We start from the raw sequence: 17,505 nt of genomic DNA, 5'->3' as shown, positions 1-17,505 counted from the left end.
TTTACAGGGACATCGCATAATTACAAGTAATTACACCAGAGTCAGCTAGCAGCTCATTGGCACCTGTGACCCTGTTAATGAAGCATGCACACAGGAACATTAAGGAACTCTGAATTTTTTGATTTTTACAGAATCTGATTGGAGCAAATTTCTGAAATTATAAATTAGTTTCCATACTTTTGATGTTTCACTGCTCTGTGTAAACACAACCTGCAGTTCAGCCGAGAAGTCGACAAATTTTTCTCAAGTGACTGTTAATCACAGCTGAGTCACCAAAAATTTCACAGTTCCATCAAGGAACTCAGAATTTTTTGCTTTTCACAGAATGTGATTAGAGCAAACGGTTTATTTTTGGTGAATTAAGAAACATTTAAGTGACAGTTTTAAGCTCTGATTTGGCTCATTTTCCTGACAGAACGTCACAGATGAGTAGTTTAAAGACCACAAAAAAGTTCAAAATCTGATTATTCTTCTTGTTTTTTAGAGTTTCTGGCTGATAATTGGTATATTTCTGCTTGCATGCCTTCAAAACTTGCTGTTGGGTTTTAGGTTAAATTAATTTTCTCCTCTCAGCAAACCCTATGACAACAATATTGTGTTTATTCAATTCATTAGTAAACTTCTTGCGTCAACTCAAATGAACCAAAATAAAAACAACCAGACAGAAGCAGGTGAGTCACAGAGTTTATTTTTGGTTTGAACAGTAACATACGATTAATAATCTACTGTAAAATGAAAATATTACAGACAGAGTAAGGACATCATCGGTTCTTTAGGTTAGTAGCACTAACGCTGGTTAGCCACAGCAGCATCACTCTGAGATGTTCAACGTCTACAATCACAACGTGATGACAGCTGACTTATACCGACACAGGAAAAGAAACAACATGGATATTATGATATTTAGGATACAAAAGCTTCAGCAGCTAACTGTAAAAATATTTTTATGAAAAGCAGAAACTGACAGATTTTATGTAGCATACACTGAAATAATAATACAAAATAAAAATACATGCACTGTTGGATAAATATTTGGAGTAAAAACGATAAAAAACAACATGGATTTGTCCTGAGTGTCACGGATGAAACAGCCAGCAGGGGGTGGCAGAGGCATCCAGCACCCTCTACAGGAGAACTGCTGAACTGCAGGAAGGCAAGAAGCAGATATATTTATTTATCTAGTTATTTATTACCTCCGCCAGGAGGTTATGTAATCACCGGAGTTTGTTTGTCTGTCTGTCCGTCTGTGTGCGTGTGTGTGTGTGTGTGTGTGTGTGTGTGTGTGTGTGTGTGTGTGTGTGTGTGTGTGTGTGTGTGTGTGTGTGTGTGTGTGTGTGTGTGTGTGTCTGTTTGTCTGTTAACAGCATAACTCAAAAAGTCATGGACGGATTTTCACCAAATTTTTACAGGATGTCCGGAAGAGCACGAGTAAGAATCGATTAGATTTTGGAGGTGATCCGAATCACTGTCTGGATCCAGGAATTTTTTGAAGGTCGAAGGACAATTGAGAGATGGCCGCCATGTCTTCCGGACATCCTGTAAAAATTTGGTGAAAATCCGTTCATGACTTTTTGAGTTATGCTGTTAACAGACAGACAGACAGACACACACACATGGACACACAGATGGACAGACAGACAAACGGGATGGCGGAGGTATGCGCTCTCCGAGTGCTTTTCTAGTCTACTTATTTATTTATGCTGACTGAAACTGGAGACAAACGGAGCAGAGGGAGGAACTAGGAGGAAATAAGCCAGACTTTCTTTGAGTTAGCTGGATTAATAAAACCTAAAACCCCAATCAGAGATGATGCGTATTGTTTGCCGCCTCATCTTTTTCTGCAGTAAATTCTGTGTAGGTCAGACTAACAGGTTGTTAAAATGGAGACTTGTGCAGAAAATTAAAAAAATCTACATTTTTTTTATTGCAAATATGTATGAGAGGGATTCTTTTGGATTTTTTATGCTGTTTTAACTCTACTTTCTAGAACAATTGACTGTTATTCTACAGATGCTTCCTGTTTTGTTAAATAACAGATTATGGCAAGAAAAAAGTATTTAAAATATTAAAAAATAGCAAACTATTCGACCATAAAATTATACTATTTTGCACTGTGTTTTAATCAGCAAGAAATATTATTTGCCATTGTTTGAAAGTAAAAATATGTGTATGAAGAAATGAAAAATGGTAAATAATTTAAATCACAGATAATATTTAGGACAAATTATTGAAAATAAACTTTGAATAATATCCACATTATTTTTACAAAAAACAACTGACTTATTACTTTTGAAAAACTTTTATTTTTTAGTGTTTTTCTGTATCAGTAAAAAAAATGGTATTTGACAGATATTAGTTGTTATTTGAAAGGAAAAAAATAAAGCTAAGATATTTATTTTCTCATTCAGTGACTCTCGGCTGCACAATAAAGTTCTGAAATTTCAAACTTTAGTCATGTAAACGTCAACATTTAGGTGAATTAAGGAGATCATTTTCTCTAATTGGTGTTTTAGGTTTAATTGATCCAGTTAACGCAAAGAAAGTCTGGATTTGTTGAACCTGAATCACAATAAACCCTCTGGACTAAATAAAAACACTGATTTTGCCCTTAAACTATTAATTATGCAGCATTTAAACCTCAACATCAATAAAACTGTAATCTACTTTTACTTTTACGTGTTTTTAATCTCTAAAGACGAGTTCAAACTTCAAGCATCAAACAGTATTTAATAAAGATTTAAAACTGTTTCTTTCTGTCCTAAACTCCCTCCAGGCCTCCGTTTCCTTCCTCATTCCTCTCTTTGTTATTTTTTTTCTACCCAGAATGCCTTTCAGCTTCCAGGACGGCAAACATGAACACATGAAGCTCTGAAGGTAAAACATGAAGGACATCAGGTAGTCATTCTAAATGATTTCATCCAGCATCGGGGTTTACAAACTTTTCAGCCTCGACCCCAAAACGAGGCGGATTTAAAGAAAAAAACACTAAAGAAGACGACAATCCAACGACCAGAGTAATATTTTATAGAATACTGAATATGAGGCACTCCACAGACAGGAGGAATATCACTTAAATCTAATCTAACTCAAAACTGCATCACCTCAATTCAATTCAATTTCAATTCAATTTTATTTATATAGCGTCAATTACAGTCAAATTGTCTCAAGACGCTTTACAGAACCCAGAGTAATCAGATTACCTCTAAGTCTCCAATGTTAACCTTGATGTTGGATTTGGACAATTTTAAGTCATTTTTGGGCAAATTTTGAGTAATGTTGGACTTTTTTTAAATTAATTTTGACATTTTAGATTCCATCCATTCTCTATACACCACTTTATCCTCACTAGGGTCGCGGGGGGTGCTGGAGCCTATCCCAGCTGACTCGGCCGAAGGCAGGGGACACCCTGGACAGGTCACCAGTCTGTCGCAGGGCCACATATACAGACACACAATCACATTCACATTCACACCTACGGGCAATTTAGGCCCCGTCCACACGAAGACTAAACGCTGAACAGTTTCAAAAGTGACCGCCGTAAAGACGAAGGCGTCTCAGAAAATGTGTGCGTCTACACGAATGCACTTGATACGCATTGAAAAGCTTTAAAACACATGCCAGACCTCTAGGGGTGCTGTAACGATATGACGGAAACACGTGCAAACAGAAGAAAAAAAACTGTGGCCATGCGCACTCACAGCAAAAGTTGTAAACAGAGAGCTTCATCAGCACATTTGCTACACTGTACACCGCCATTGTTGTTGTCGTTGCCGCGTGTGGCGCATGTGTGTCAATGAAGATACGAAACTATGACGCAAGCGTTTCTGAAAAGCAGCGGATCGCCCGTACACACGGAGCTGCATAAACGGCGTTTCAAAATCTTTACACTCTGGAACCCGTTTTCAAAAATGATCGTTTACAGACCCCCAAAACGCCGTCTTCGTGTGGATGATACGCAGATTCGGCAAGAAACTTATGTGTTTAGACCTCATTTCGTGTGGACGGGGCTTTAGAATACTCAGCTAACCTCAGCATGTTTTTGGACTGTGGGAGGAAGCCGGAGTACCTGGAGAAAACCCACGCATGCTCAGGGAGAACATGCAAACTCCATGCAGAAAGATCCCAGGCCCACCCCGGGATTTGAACCAGGGATCTTCTTGCTGCAAGGTGAAAGTGCTAACCACTACCCCACTGGGCAGCCCCAACATTTTAGATTGATTTTGAATAAAGTTTGAGTTCTATCCAAAGAATTTCCACTTTTCGACTGAGTTTTAAGACATTTTGGAAAAAGTTTCAGCCAATTTCAGACGATGTTCAGTCATTTTTAGACAGAATCTGAGTCATTGTGTGAATGTGTTGGGTCTTGTTGCCAAATTTGAAGTCATTATGGAAAATTTTTAAACTAGTTTTGATCATTTTAGATTTGTTCGAGATACATTTATAATTATATCCAAGAAATTTCTATTTTTCAGCTGAATTTTAAGTCCATCCATTCTTTATACACCGCTTTATCCTCACTAGGGTCGCGGGGGGTGCTGGAGCCTATCCCAGCTGACTCGGCCGAAGGCAGGGGACACCCTGGAGAGGTCGTGAATTTTAACTCATTTCAGAAAAAGTTTTAGCTAATTTTGGAAATTTTTAGGCTAATTTTTGACCATTTAGAGTCATTTTGGATAAATTTAAAATTATATCCAACAAATTTTGACTTTTCGACTGAGTTTTAAGTCATTTTTTAAAAAAGTTTTGGCTAATTTTGGACAATTTGGAATAATTTTTGGATGATTTTGCCCCATTTTGTCCAACTTGTAATAATAATTTCAGACAATGTTAAGTCATTTTTGGACAGAATCCGAGTCATTGTGGAAATGTTTTGAGTCATTTTGGGCAAATCCGAAGTTGTTTGGGACATTTTCTAAACTATTTTTTGACCATTTTTGATCAATTTTGAGTTATGTCCAACAAATCTTTACTAATCTCAGATGGCTTTGAGCCATTTTTGGGCATTTTTGCCAAAAATGGGCACATTTTTTTCCTTCTAAACAGCACTAGAAGAAAAAAAGTCACAAAGAAGCTGAGAGTTAGTCTGACTCAACTTCAAGAGAAATTAAAACCACCTTTCGGTTCACCACAGTTAGAACAGTCTGAAGTGGTTTCACCTTCAGGTTTCATCAGGAAAGAAAAAAAATGAAACCAGAAGAACCAGATTCTGTCATTTCTCTACAATCTGAGTCACCTTTTTTCCCCCTTTTCCAACACAAGTTGAGCTCAGATGTCAGAAAAAAACAGCATCTAGAAATATTTCAGATAAATGAGGTTTCTGTGTATAACGTGGCACGTACTGGTACGTGTTCGCAGTAAACTGGTTTGTAACTGGAAAAAACCTTTGGTAAGTTGAAGAGACGTCAACACAGAAGCAATGATGGATCAACAGCAAACTGGTTCAAACCTCTGAACCCCAGCGAGCAGACTCAGGGTGGGTTTTATTGCTCTTGTCACATTTTTTTTCACTGTGGTTCATTTATTCCATCACTCTGGTTCATTTTTCATCACTGTGGACTTATTTTTCCTCACATGAGGTCATTTTTCCTCGCTGTTGGCTATTTTATCCTCATTGTGGGCTAATTTTTTATCACTGTGGACTCATTTTTCCTGACTTTTGAACCGCATTGGAAAAAGTCTGAGTTACGTTCGGTGAATTTTGAGTCATTTTGTCCAAACTGGAAGTAATTCTGGACAATATTAAGTCATTTTTGGATAGAATCTGAGTCATTGTGTAAATGTTTTGAGTCATTTTGGAAAATTTTGATCTCATTTTGACCACTTTAGAGTCATTTTTGGATAAATCTGGAGTCATTTAAAAAAAAACTCATCTAATTGTTTTTTAATTTCAACCTATTTTGTAAAAAGTGATTTTGATGTTTACAGTTTTAAGCCCTTGTCACAGATGAGTAGTTCAAGGACTGCCAGAAAGTTGGAAATTTGACAATTTATTCTGTTTTTACAGTTTCTGGCTCTAAAAAGGTGCAATTTTGGTGATATTTATAACATCACAATTTTAAGCTCTGATTTGGTCAAATTTTTTGATGGAACATCTCAGCAAACAAGAACATTTTTCTGTTTTCACAGTTTTTTTTTCTGATAAATGTTGCAATTTTGGTAAAAAGATAACATGTCTTTCAGACCTGCCGGCATGTTCTGAGGTTCAGAGGTTTAACAATCAACAAAAACAGATAAAACTGTTGACATAAAGGTTGAATTAAAGAATCAGAGCTGCAGCTAAGGTCCATTATTTCCTCTGATGAAGCATCTCAGCATTTAAACAGGAGGTAGAGTCTGAACTGATCCACAGAATAATTCTGCTAGAATTGCAGAAAAACTTGAGGAAAAGGCTGCTGTGTGTTTTTACGGGCACTTTGTTGCTAAAGTTTCAGCCCTGTGTGAAGGACAGGCAATCGTTTAAAAGGAAGCTGCAGCGAAACACAGATTTAAATGACAGAGTAATATGGGATTAACATGTTTGAGCAGCTCTGATCTAATGGTTATATCTGGAAATATGATGTATACTCATGTGGAAAAGGAGCTGAAGGGAATAAAGTGTGTTGGTTTCTACTGGATGACGCAGCAGCAGGTCGCTGGATAGTCGTCAGCGCTGACTTTGTTCTCGTTGCCATAAACATAGTAGACGTGACTGTCGCCTTTCCACTTGTAGTTGACTTTAGTGATGGGGATCAGCTCCACCGTCTGCCTCTGAGGTTAAAGCACAAGTTCAGCAAACATTAGTTTAGCTTTGCCTTTTTCTAATCTATTATTGGTTCAGTTGTTATTTCAGTGTTCCTGCTTTGCCACATTTTACTTTTTCTAGTGATTCAAAACTAAGTTGTGTAAATTAGTCATAAAATATAAAAACGAAACACAAAAAAACATCAAAAAATTAGACACAAAATCTAACAAATGAGACACATAACAACCAAAACAAGACACAAAGCATCAAAAATGTCATACAAAATAACCAAAGGAGAATGAAAATGTGAACACAAAATGACCAAAAGCAGACACAAAATTTAAAAAAGGAGACACAAAATGACCTAAATGAGACATAAACTGTCAAGAGTGACACAAAATCTATACAATGAGGTACAAAATGACCAAAGCCAGACAAAAATGATCAAAAATGACACAGAAAGTCCGTAAAAATAAGACACCAAATGACCAGATGGAGACACAAAATGTTATAAATGAAATACATAACAATGTAAACAAGACAAATTCTGTCAAAAAAGACACAATCTATGAGGCACACAATGACCAAAAGGAGATAAAATGTCTAAAACAAGACACAAAATGTTAAAAATTAGATTCATTTAATCTTGTACATTTGCTAGAAACTATCCTGTCTGTGTTCTCACCAGATTTCATGTCAGTGTGAGTTTTGTTTCTTTTTATTTCTGGAGATATGAAGCAGGTAAAATCTCTTCTTAGGTGTTTTTGAGGCTAAAAAAAGAAAAATACTTTACAGAGCTTAGTTCTGAGTCCCAAATAACAAATAAACAAACTCTGAACTAAATCTGAGACGGTGCATTTTCTTATTCCCTGTTTGACTCTTTAATTTCGCACTGTGATGGTGCTGAGCGCCCCCTGCTGCACGTCTACATGCATTACACCTATTAAGCCCACATTGTCAGTAGATTTTTAACAACCTTAAATAAGTTGCTTTCAATCTGTGTGCTCTCAGCTACTCTTTTTGTTCCACCGTTCTCGTCCTACCTGCTGCAGGATCCTGGAGCTCTGAGCGAACTGGGCCAGGTGCTCCTGGATGAGTCGCTCAGAGGCCTCAGAGATGGCCGGGTTTGGGAACCCGAGCAGCGGGTAGAGCTGAGGAGACGCAAAATGTTAGAAATCAGACAGGATGTTCAAAACCAGACCAAAAACATCCCAAAACATCAAAAATAAGACAAAATGACCAAACAGAGACATAAAATATATACAATGAGAAGCGTGTGTGTGTGTGTGTGTGTGTGTGTGTGTGTGTGTGTGTGTGTGTGTGTGTGTGTGTGTGTGTGTGTACCTGGTACTGGTTGTTCTTGAACAGCTCCTTCCCACTAACTGAACGCAGATCATCGACCTTCAGACCAGAGTTCTGCTCGACCACGTGGTCGGTCACATGGTTGGTCCTGAACACAAACACACACGGACACAAGGAGTAAATTTGTGAAAAATATACACTCTGTGCAAATATGTGATACACACTACTGTAGAATATAATGCAGTCCAACACAACAGCTCTGCCATAAATTCTACCTTTGAGAAACTTCAAAATGTCTCAAATAAGACACAAAATGTTATAAATTAAACATAAAATGTCCCAAACAGCACACAAAATGTTAGAAATTAGACACAAAATTTCAATACAACACAGAAAATGTTATAAATTACACATAAAATGTCCCAAACAGCACACAAAACGTTAGAAATTAGACACAAAATTTCAATACAAGACATAAAATGTTATAAATTAAACATAAAATGTCCCAAACGAGACACAAAATGCTATAAATTAGACATAAAATATCCAATATGAGACACAAAACCTTAGAAATTAAAACAAAACATCCAAAATAAGACACAAAATGTTATAAATTAGACAGAAAATGTTCAATACAAGACACGAAATGTTATAAATTAGACACAAAATGTTGTAATTTTGATGTCATTATTTTCTTTTTGTTCAACCGGGGGCACCATGACATCATCCTCACACAGTGGAGGTTGATAGTGTGCAGTAGTCATACTGGTTACAATATTTTTTTTAAATCCCTAAAAAATCCCAAAAATCCCTCCTGCAACCTCCTTAAATAGCCAGGAAACCATTCCAGGACCCCACAACCCTCTTCAACACTCCAAACAACCTCACAGAGCACTGTAGCATCTTCACTCACTCCTGGAACATATTCAAGAACCTTCACAAACCTTCCAGCAACTCTATAAAGACTACTGGAGCATCTTCAAGGACTTTTAGAGCCCCTCATAAACCACTGTAAACATTACAAGGCTCTTTCTAGGCCCTCTCAAACTTCTGTAGGAAATCTCTGTCACACTCTCAAGGACCACTTGACTCCTAGAACTTTGTTGAGGTTTTAGAAAATGCCTCTTAGGACCACTGTAACATCTTCAAGTTTTCTCAAGGACCTTTCGAACCTCCCCAGTGATTCCTAGAAATCCCTCAAAGACTCCATGAACTTTCAAGGATCCCTCAAATCTCCTCAAAGCCCTCAAACAACCTCAGTGAACACTGTAAAATCCTCAGTCAACCAAAAAGCATCTTCAAGACCTTCAGGGCCTTTAGAACCCTCTCTGTTACTCCTGGAACTTTCTCAAGGACCACTGAAGAATCTTTGCTTATCAAATATGAGCCTAAAATTTAATAACTGTATTCTACATTCATCCATCCATCCATTTTCTTCCACTTATCCGGGGCCGGGTCGCGGAGGCAGCAGGCGAAGCAGGTCGTTCCAGACGTCCCTCCCCCCAGCGATGCCTTCCAGCTCTTCCTGGGGGATCCCGAGGCGTTCCCAGGCCAGACGGGATATATAATCCCTCCAGCGAGTTCTGGGTCTACCCCGGGGTCTCCTCCCAGGCGGACGTGCTCAGAAAACCTCCAAAGGAAGTCTCCCTGGAGGCATCCGAAGTAGATGGCCAAACCACCTCAACTGGCTCCTTTCATGGCTACATTCATATGATTTAAAAATTTTCCCCAAAATAAACCGCTTGCAGTAACCAGATTCTGTAAAAAACAAAAAAATTCTGAGCTCCTTGATGCAACCATGAAATTATTTATGACTCAGCTGTGACCAACAGTCATGTGACATACACACGTGGACAAAATTGTTGGTACCCCTCAGTTAAAGAAGGAAAAACCCACAATTCTCACTGAAATCACTTGAAACTCACAAAAGTAACAATAAATAAAAATTTATTGAAAATTAAATAATCAAAAACAGCCATTACTTTTGAATTGTTGATTAACATAATTATTTTAAAAAACAAACTAATGAAACAGGCCTGGACAAAAATGATGGTACCTCTATAAAAGATTGAAAACCATTTGACCAGAGTGACATGATTAACTCAGGTGTGTCATTTAATTGACATCACAGGTGTTTCCAAACTCATAATCAGTCAGTCTGCCTATTTAAAGGGAGACAAGTAGTCACCCTGCTGTTTGGTGAAAAGGTGTGTACCACACTGAACATGGACAACAGAAAGCGAAGGAGAGAATTGTCCCAGGACATCCGAAAAAAAATTAGAGACAAACATCTTAAAGGTAAAGGCTATAAGACCATCTCTAAACAGCTTGAAGTTCCTGTGACAACAGTGGCTCATATTATTCAGAAGTTCAAGACCCACGGGACAGTAGCCAACCTCCCTGGACGTGGCCGCAAGAGGAAAATTGATGACAAATTGAAGAGACGGATCGTTCGAATTGTATCCAAAGAGCCCAGAGCAACCTCCAAAGAAATTAAAGGTGAACTCCAAGGCCAAGGTACATCAGTGTCAGATCGCACCATTCGTCGTTGTTTGAGCCAAAGTGGACTTCATGGGAGACGACCAAGGAGGACACCACTGCTGAAAAAAACTCATAAAAAAGCCAGACTGGAATTTGCAAAAATGCATGTTGACAAGCCACAAAGCTTCTGGGAGAATGTCCTTTGGACAGATGAGACCAAACTGGAGCTTTTTGGTAAGGCACATCAACTCTATGCTCATAGACTCAAAAACCAAGCATACGAAGAAAAGAACACTGTCCCTACGGTGAAACATGGAGGAGGCTCAGTAATGTTTTGGGGCTGCTTTGCTGCATCTGGCACAGGGTGTCTTGAAAGTGTGCAAGGTACGATGAAATCTGAAGACTATCAAGGCATTCTGGAGAGAAATGTGCTGCCTAGTGTCAGAAAGCTTGGTCTCAGTCGCAGGTCATGGGTCTTCCAACAGGACAACGATCCAAAACACACAGCCAAAAACACCCAAGAATGGCTGAGAGAAAAGCGTTGGACTATTCTAAAGTGGCCTTCTATGAGCCCAGATCTGAATCCCATTGAACATATGTGGAAGGAGCTGAAACATGCCATTTGGAGAAGACACCCATCAAACCTGAGACAACTGGAGCTGTTTGCTCATGAGGAGTGGGCCAAAATACCTGTTGACAGCTGCAGAACGCTCATTGACAAATACAGAAATCGTTTAATTGCAGTGATTGCCTCAAAAGGTTGTGCAACAAAATATTAAGTTATGGGTACCATCATTTTTGTCCAGCCCTATTTCATTAGTTTGTTTTTTAAAATAATTATGTTAATCAACAATTCAAAAGTGATGGCTGATTTTGATTATTTAATTTTCAATAAATTTTTATTTATTGTTACTTTTGTGAGTTTCAAGTGATTTCAGTGAGAATTGTGGGTTTTTCCTTCTTTAAACACGTTAAAGTACGGCGGCCCGCGGGCGGGCCGTTTTTTTTATCGGTATACGCTTTTTTTAAAATAGAAGGACACTGCAAACACGATTATACAAACACTATACACACATAGAAAGCTGAGATTCTCATGAATCCGCCGGTATAAACCACTTTCAGATGTGATTACCACAGCGGGTAATATAAACACATTTATCCAACAAACAACAAGTCATGTAAACGTGCACAGCTCACCTGTCGACGCAGTTTGGACGCTCGTTTCTGGTCATAAAAGAAGATAATCCACAAAAACCGGCCAGAACCCAAGCTTAGCCATCCAGAGGAAACAATCCAGTATAATACTTTGGCCAAAACATGTCTCGAAATAGGTAAAAAATCCAGAAAACGATCGGCTCCGTGCGCGTGCACGCGGCGCGTGGTGGCGCTGTGCGTTTCATATTCACTGCATCTTTCTATTATAACTTTATCATACACGGTCCTATTCCCTTTGTTCGCGATTCAAAATGGATACTGGAAGCTTCTCTTCCGCCTCAAACCGGACTTCAACCAATCAGGTCACTCGTTTCCGCCTACTTCGGCGATATAGCCAACCATGGCCCAGTCTGACAGATATCGATTACATCACTTGATTGACTTGTTTCTCAGCAAATCACGCCGGAGGAAACGTTAGATTGACAGGCCTGGTAGCCAATGAGCTTGCTGAATGGCTTGAATATAAATCCCGCCTCTGCCAGCGGCTTTATATGATATTTCATTCGTGAGCTCCGGGCTCCACCTGCTGTTTCTCTGTATTCCTCTCAATCTGTGTGTGTGATCGACACTGAAGCCTATCTGAAGTGATTTTTTGAGTTCTTTATGAGTTTTTGGAATGAAAATGAAGTGAAAATTGAGTGAAAATTAATTTATACCATTCTGTAGAGAGTGTGCACAGTGTATAAAGATTGTATCCAACATTGACAGGGGCGGAGCATATCAGTACAAATACATGTGTGAAACACTCATTTCTTGTAGTATTGCTCTGAAATTTTGACCTGAACTATGTAAGACCCCAGGCTTTTGCAATATTGTGTTTTCAAGCTCTTACAGTGCTGCCACACTGATTTTCAGGTGTTTTATTAGGGAAAAAATGTAGGCGAGAAAACAATTCATCCTAATTCAGTGTGTGCCAACATGAAATACTCTGTGCCAGTAGCACCTAGAGTAATTCTGACTGCACTGGGTGAAAATTCAGGTTGTCAGCTTTCAAATGAGACCCCAACCATGCATGTACTCCAAACAGTTCAAGAACAGCATTCAATTTACTTTCTGTAAATCTCAGTAGAAATTTCGGGCGGAAATTGCCCACCCCTTAAAGGAGGGGTACCAACAATTTTGTCCACGTGTGTAATTCTGGGACTTTTTGTTGAATGGCAGACAGTGTTTACTCAGAGCTGAGAAGAGCTAAATATGGAAACTAATTAAACATAAAAATAGTCAAACATTCATGGTATGTGGAGTTTTCATTTGTGTTGGTATCAACTGTGGTCACTCTGAAAATGTTGCACATGTAGATTCTACATTATTTAAATTTGTGTAAAGTTCATCAAAAAGTAAGTAAAGAAAGAAAATTATCTTTTGTCTTTGCTTTTAAAAAATGATTATTTATGGTAATAAAACTATATTAAACTGCACAGAAGATATTACTGAATTCTGTCCTTCACGGTTGTTTCCATAGAGGTTCAGGATTTTATATTGCAGCGAAAAATGACTAAAAATGACACAGGAGCAAAAACCTCCTCAGGGATCACTGCACCAACTTCATGGTCTCAGAAAATTTCCAAAACTTTTCAAAGCCTTCAACAACCAAACCAAAACTACAAAATATAAAAAATGAGACACAAAACAATTGAAACGAGATATAAAATGAACAAGAAGAGAAATAAATTCAAAAATTACACAAAAAATAATCAAAACGAGATATGAAATGTTTTAAATTAGACATACAATGACCAATACGAGACACAAAATATTAAAAACTGGACACAAAATGAGAAAAGAGAGGCAAAAAAAATATTTAAAAAATTAGACAAAAAGATCAAAACCAGACCCAAAACATTGAAAATATGACATAAAATCACCCAATAGAGACACAAAATACAAAGAATGAGACAAAGAATTACCAAAACGAGACACAAAATATTATAAATTAGAAACAAAATGTTAGAGTTAGACACAAAATGTGCAAAACAAGACACAAAATGTTCAAAACGACACACAAAACATCAAAAATGACACAACAAAGAATCAAAAGCAGATGCAAAATATAAAGAATGAGCCAAAACATGACCAATATTAGACACAAAATATTATAAATTAGAAACAAAATGTTAGAATTAGACACAAAATGTCCAAAACAAGACACAAATGGTCATAAATTAGACACAAAACATCCAAAATGAGACACAAAATATCAAAAAATTAGACACAAAATCTAAGAATGGGACAAACAATGACCAAAATGACACAGAAAACATCAAAAATGACACGAAACAAGGAAAACAAGACAAAAAAGACACTTATCAACGACAAACAGATAAAACTGTCCCAAACCAGACACAGACACATGTAGGATCACAAGCCTAGAATTTACAAACAAGATTTAGAACCGTTTGCAGCTCAGTTCTTGTCTCCTACAAGATTCTACTGATATTTGAGGCCTGAAAGTTGATAAAATACACCCAATGACTCCAAGCACCACCTGGAGCATCTTCCAGGACCACAGGAACCTCTGCAACCCCCTCAGAGCTTCCAAAATGTCCTCAAGCACCATCTGAACTTTCCAGGACCCAGCTGAACTGAACCCGAGGGTCCCTGAAGGCACCATGGTACCAGCACTTACCACTGCACCGTGAGCTGGATGTAGGCCAGCAGTTGTCGTCTTCCTTTACAGGTCTCACAGTCCTTCGTCCCTTTTCCATGGCACTGTGTGCACCTAAACACACACACATGACACACACGCACACGGGTCAGACATGTGGCACGTGTGTTTGACATTCTCCAGAGGTCTGATCCAAGCTGAGGTTTAAAGGGACATGCTGCTGTTTCTACATAAACTCTGAATGCTCGACAACGTTTTACAAATCAGCACTTTATAGACTCATTTAATTCTTCAGTCAAGAAGATCAGTCATGAATTTATTTTGTATTATCACCCAAAAAATTCTGTGTCATAACACGGACAGTAGCAGAATATCCAGTTAGTTTTGTCTTGATTCAAGAGTAGTCTATTAATAGGAGGGTCATTCCGTGTGGTTGCACCAGATGGTGGTTGCCGCACCATCTTCAAATTAGTCCTAAATTTGTATGCCATTAGACAGTCACAAAAGTACTTTCTATGCAAAATTGTAGGCCTGTAGCTCAAATAGTTTCTGAGTTGTGGGGGTCTGAAATTTTCAGAATTTGGGCTATAAAAAGCCTCGCCAGCATTTTTTGCATCTTTCAGTGGTTATTTCTCAGCCTCTAAACATACCAGAGAGCTGTGAGTTGGTAAACAAGGCCTCTGCATGTACCTAGTGCCCCACAAACATCCCCAGGTGTTTCCCTACACTCTGCAGGCCGTGGGGGCTTGCTAAAAATGCTAAAAAATTAAGAGACACCTACTCACGAGTGGAGTATGGGACCTTAAAAGTACTAGAAATACTGCACAGAAGTGTTCTAACACCCCTGGGTTCCATTCTACACAAACTTGTGTGATAACTTAGCAAACTGGAGCTTTCTAGGTACCTCAGTTTGGAAAATATGAGCTCCCAAAGTTGGACGAGATTTTAAATTGGCTATTTTGGGGGGCAAAAATCTCAATGTGGGACAGGTACCAGAGACCCCAAATTTTTCTACAAGACAGTTCTATCTGTCGTCTATCACTGTACAAAAAAGCAGCAGGGTTATATTTGTAGTTACTGAGATATTCTTACTCAAAATGGCATAGGTAATGTCAAAATCGTGTTTTGCTTTTCAGTACTTTAAATTGGGATACAAGTATTAGTAGTCATTCCAATGGTAGTATTATGAATGTTTTGTTCTTTTTGAAATGTTAGTTGTTAAAGGTGACTACCTTCAAAAAGTGTAATGGTATAACTTAGGTATATCTAAGTTATAACTTAGGTATAGGTTCTTTTGCTTGTAACATGACATTGTACAATTAAATTTAACATGTTTAATCCCACTGCACTGATACTGTAAAATTCAACATTATTGTTGTATTTTTAAATTAATCAACCATAAACTACTACAGAGCTCCCTGAATTCAAGTTAGTACATGTAATTTGTATGTGTATGTTATAATTACATGTATGCATTGTAACTGGGTGTCAACATGTCATTACACTTTTTGAAGGTAGTCACCTTTAACAACTAACATTTCAAAAAGAACAAAACATGCATAATACTACCATTGGAATGACTACTAATACTTGTGTCCCAATTTAAAGTACTGAAAAGCAAAAAAGTGTAATGCCCTTTTTGTGTCACAAGGTCTAGTTTAGAGCCATACCTGTAGATATTATGACATGTTGACACCCAGTTGCAATGCATACATGTAATTACAACATACACATACAAATTACATGTACTAACTTGAATTCAGGGAGCTCTGTAGTAGTTTATGGTTGATTAATTTAAAAATACAACAATAATGTTGAATTTTACAGTATCAGTGCAGTGGGATTAAACATGTTAAATTTAATTGTACAATGTCATGTTACAAGCAAAAGAACCTATACCTAAGTTATAACTTAGGTATACTTAAGTTATACCATTATACTTTTTGAAGGTAGTCACCTTTAACAACTAATATTTCAAAAAGAACAAAACATTCATAATACTACCATTGGAATGACTACTAATATTTGTATCCCAATTTAAAGTACTGAAAAGCAAAACACGATTTTGACATTACCCATGCCATTTTGAGTAAGAATATCTCAGTAACTACAAATATAACCCTGCTGCTTTTTTTTGTACAGTGATAGACGACAGATAGAACTGTCTTGTAGAAAAATTTGGGGTCTCTGGTACCTGTCCCATATTGAGATTTTTGCCCCCAAAATAGCCAATTTAAAATCTCGTCCAACTTTGGGAGCTCATATTTTCCAAACTGAGGTACCTAGAAAGCTCCAGTTTGCTAAGTTATCACACAAGTTTGTGTAGAATGGAACCCAGGGGTGTTAGAACACTTTTGTGCATTATTTCTAGTACTTTTAAGGTCCCATACTCCACTCGTGAGTAGGTGTCTCTTAATTTTTTAGCATTTTTAGCAAGCCCCCACGGCCTGCAGAGTGTAGGGAAACACCTGGGGATGTTTGTGGGGCACTAGGTACATGCAGAGGCCTTGTTTACCAACTCACAGCTCTCTGGTATGTTTAGAGGCTGAGAAATAACCACTGAAAGATGCAAAAAATGCTGGCGAGGCTTTTTATAGCCCAAATTCTGAAAATTTCAGACCCCCACAACTCAGAAACTATTTGAGCTTACAGGCCTACAATTTTGCATAGAAAGTACTTTTGTGACTATCTAATGGCATGCAAATTTAGGACTAATTTGAAGATGATGCAGCAACACCCCCAAGGAATATCTGGTCATTTCACCTGGAATGCCCCTTTAGTAAAATCACTGATATTTTTGAGCAGGAGTAATTGGAGAGGCAAAATGTGAAATTAAGTTCTCATCTTGAAAGATCAGACTGCTAAAGATAAGAAAAATAATGAAATAAAATTAGAAAGTACAAAAATAAATGAAAATAAAATAATACATGCAAATTAAATATTTTAAAATAACATTTAAAAAATACATAAAACTTAAATGTAAAACAATATTTAAAAATGAGATAATAAAAGAAGCTAAGAAGTGTACAGGATGCAGTAGTCAATATCCAGATTTCCATACGTTCATGTGTACGATTGTATTTCATGTAAATGTTCTGTCCTCAATGTGGTTAAAAACAGAACACCCCTCATCCTGTTGAAACTAAAGCTTCTGTAAACTGTCAATGACATTTTTTTAAAA

At 37.7% G+C, this 17,505-nt stretch overlaps 1 protein-coding gene across 1 annotated transcript in view; it reads right to left on the bottom strand.

The window, feature by feature from the left end:
• Positions 1-668: 668 nt before the first annotated feature.
• The window catches only part of LOC110964371 (protein SSUH2 homolog), a 35,195-nt gene continuing 18,358 nt past the window's right edge, over positions 669-17,505 (bottom strand). The window contains exons 9-12 of the mRNA XM_022213077.2: positions 14,346-14,438; positions 8,066-8,171; positions 7,765-7,872; positions 669-6,747 (exon numbers count right to left, since the gene is read on the bottom strand). Of these exons, the coding sequence (XP_022068769.1) occupies positions 6,607-6,747; positions 7,765-7,872; positions 8,066-8,171; positions 14,346-14,438 (448 nt within the window). The 3' untranslated portion in view covers positions 669-6,606. The remainder of the gene's footprint in view (positions 6,748-7,764; positions 7,873-8,065; positions 8,172-14,345; positions 14,439-17,505) is intronic.

This window comes from Acanthochromis polyacanthus, chromosome 5 (assembly GCF_021347895.1).
Source record: "Acanthochromis polyacanthus isolate Apoly-LR-REF ecotype Palm Island chromosome 5, KAUST_Apoly_ChrSc, whole genome shotgun sequence".
Taxonomy (NCBI): Eukaryota; Metazoa; Chordata; class Actinopteri; family Pomacentridae; genus Acanthochromis; species Acanthochromis polyacanthus.
This window is presented reverse-complemented; position numbering and strand designations above follow the sequence as displayed.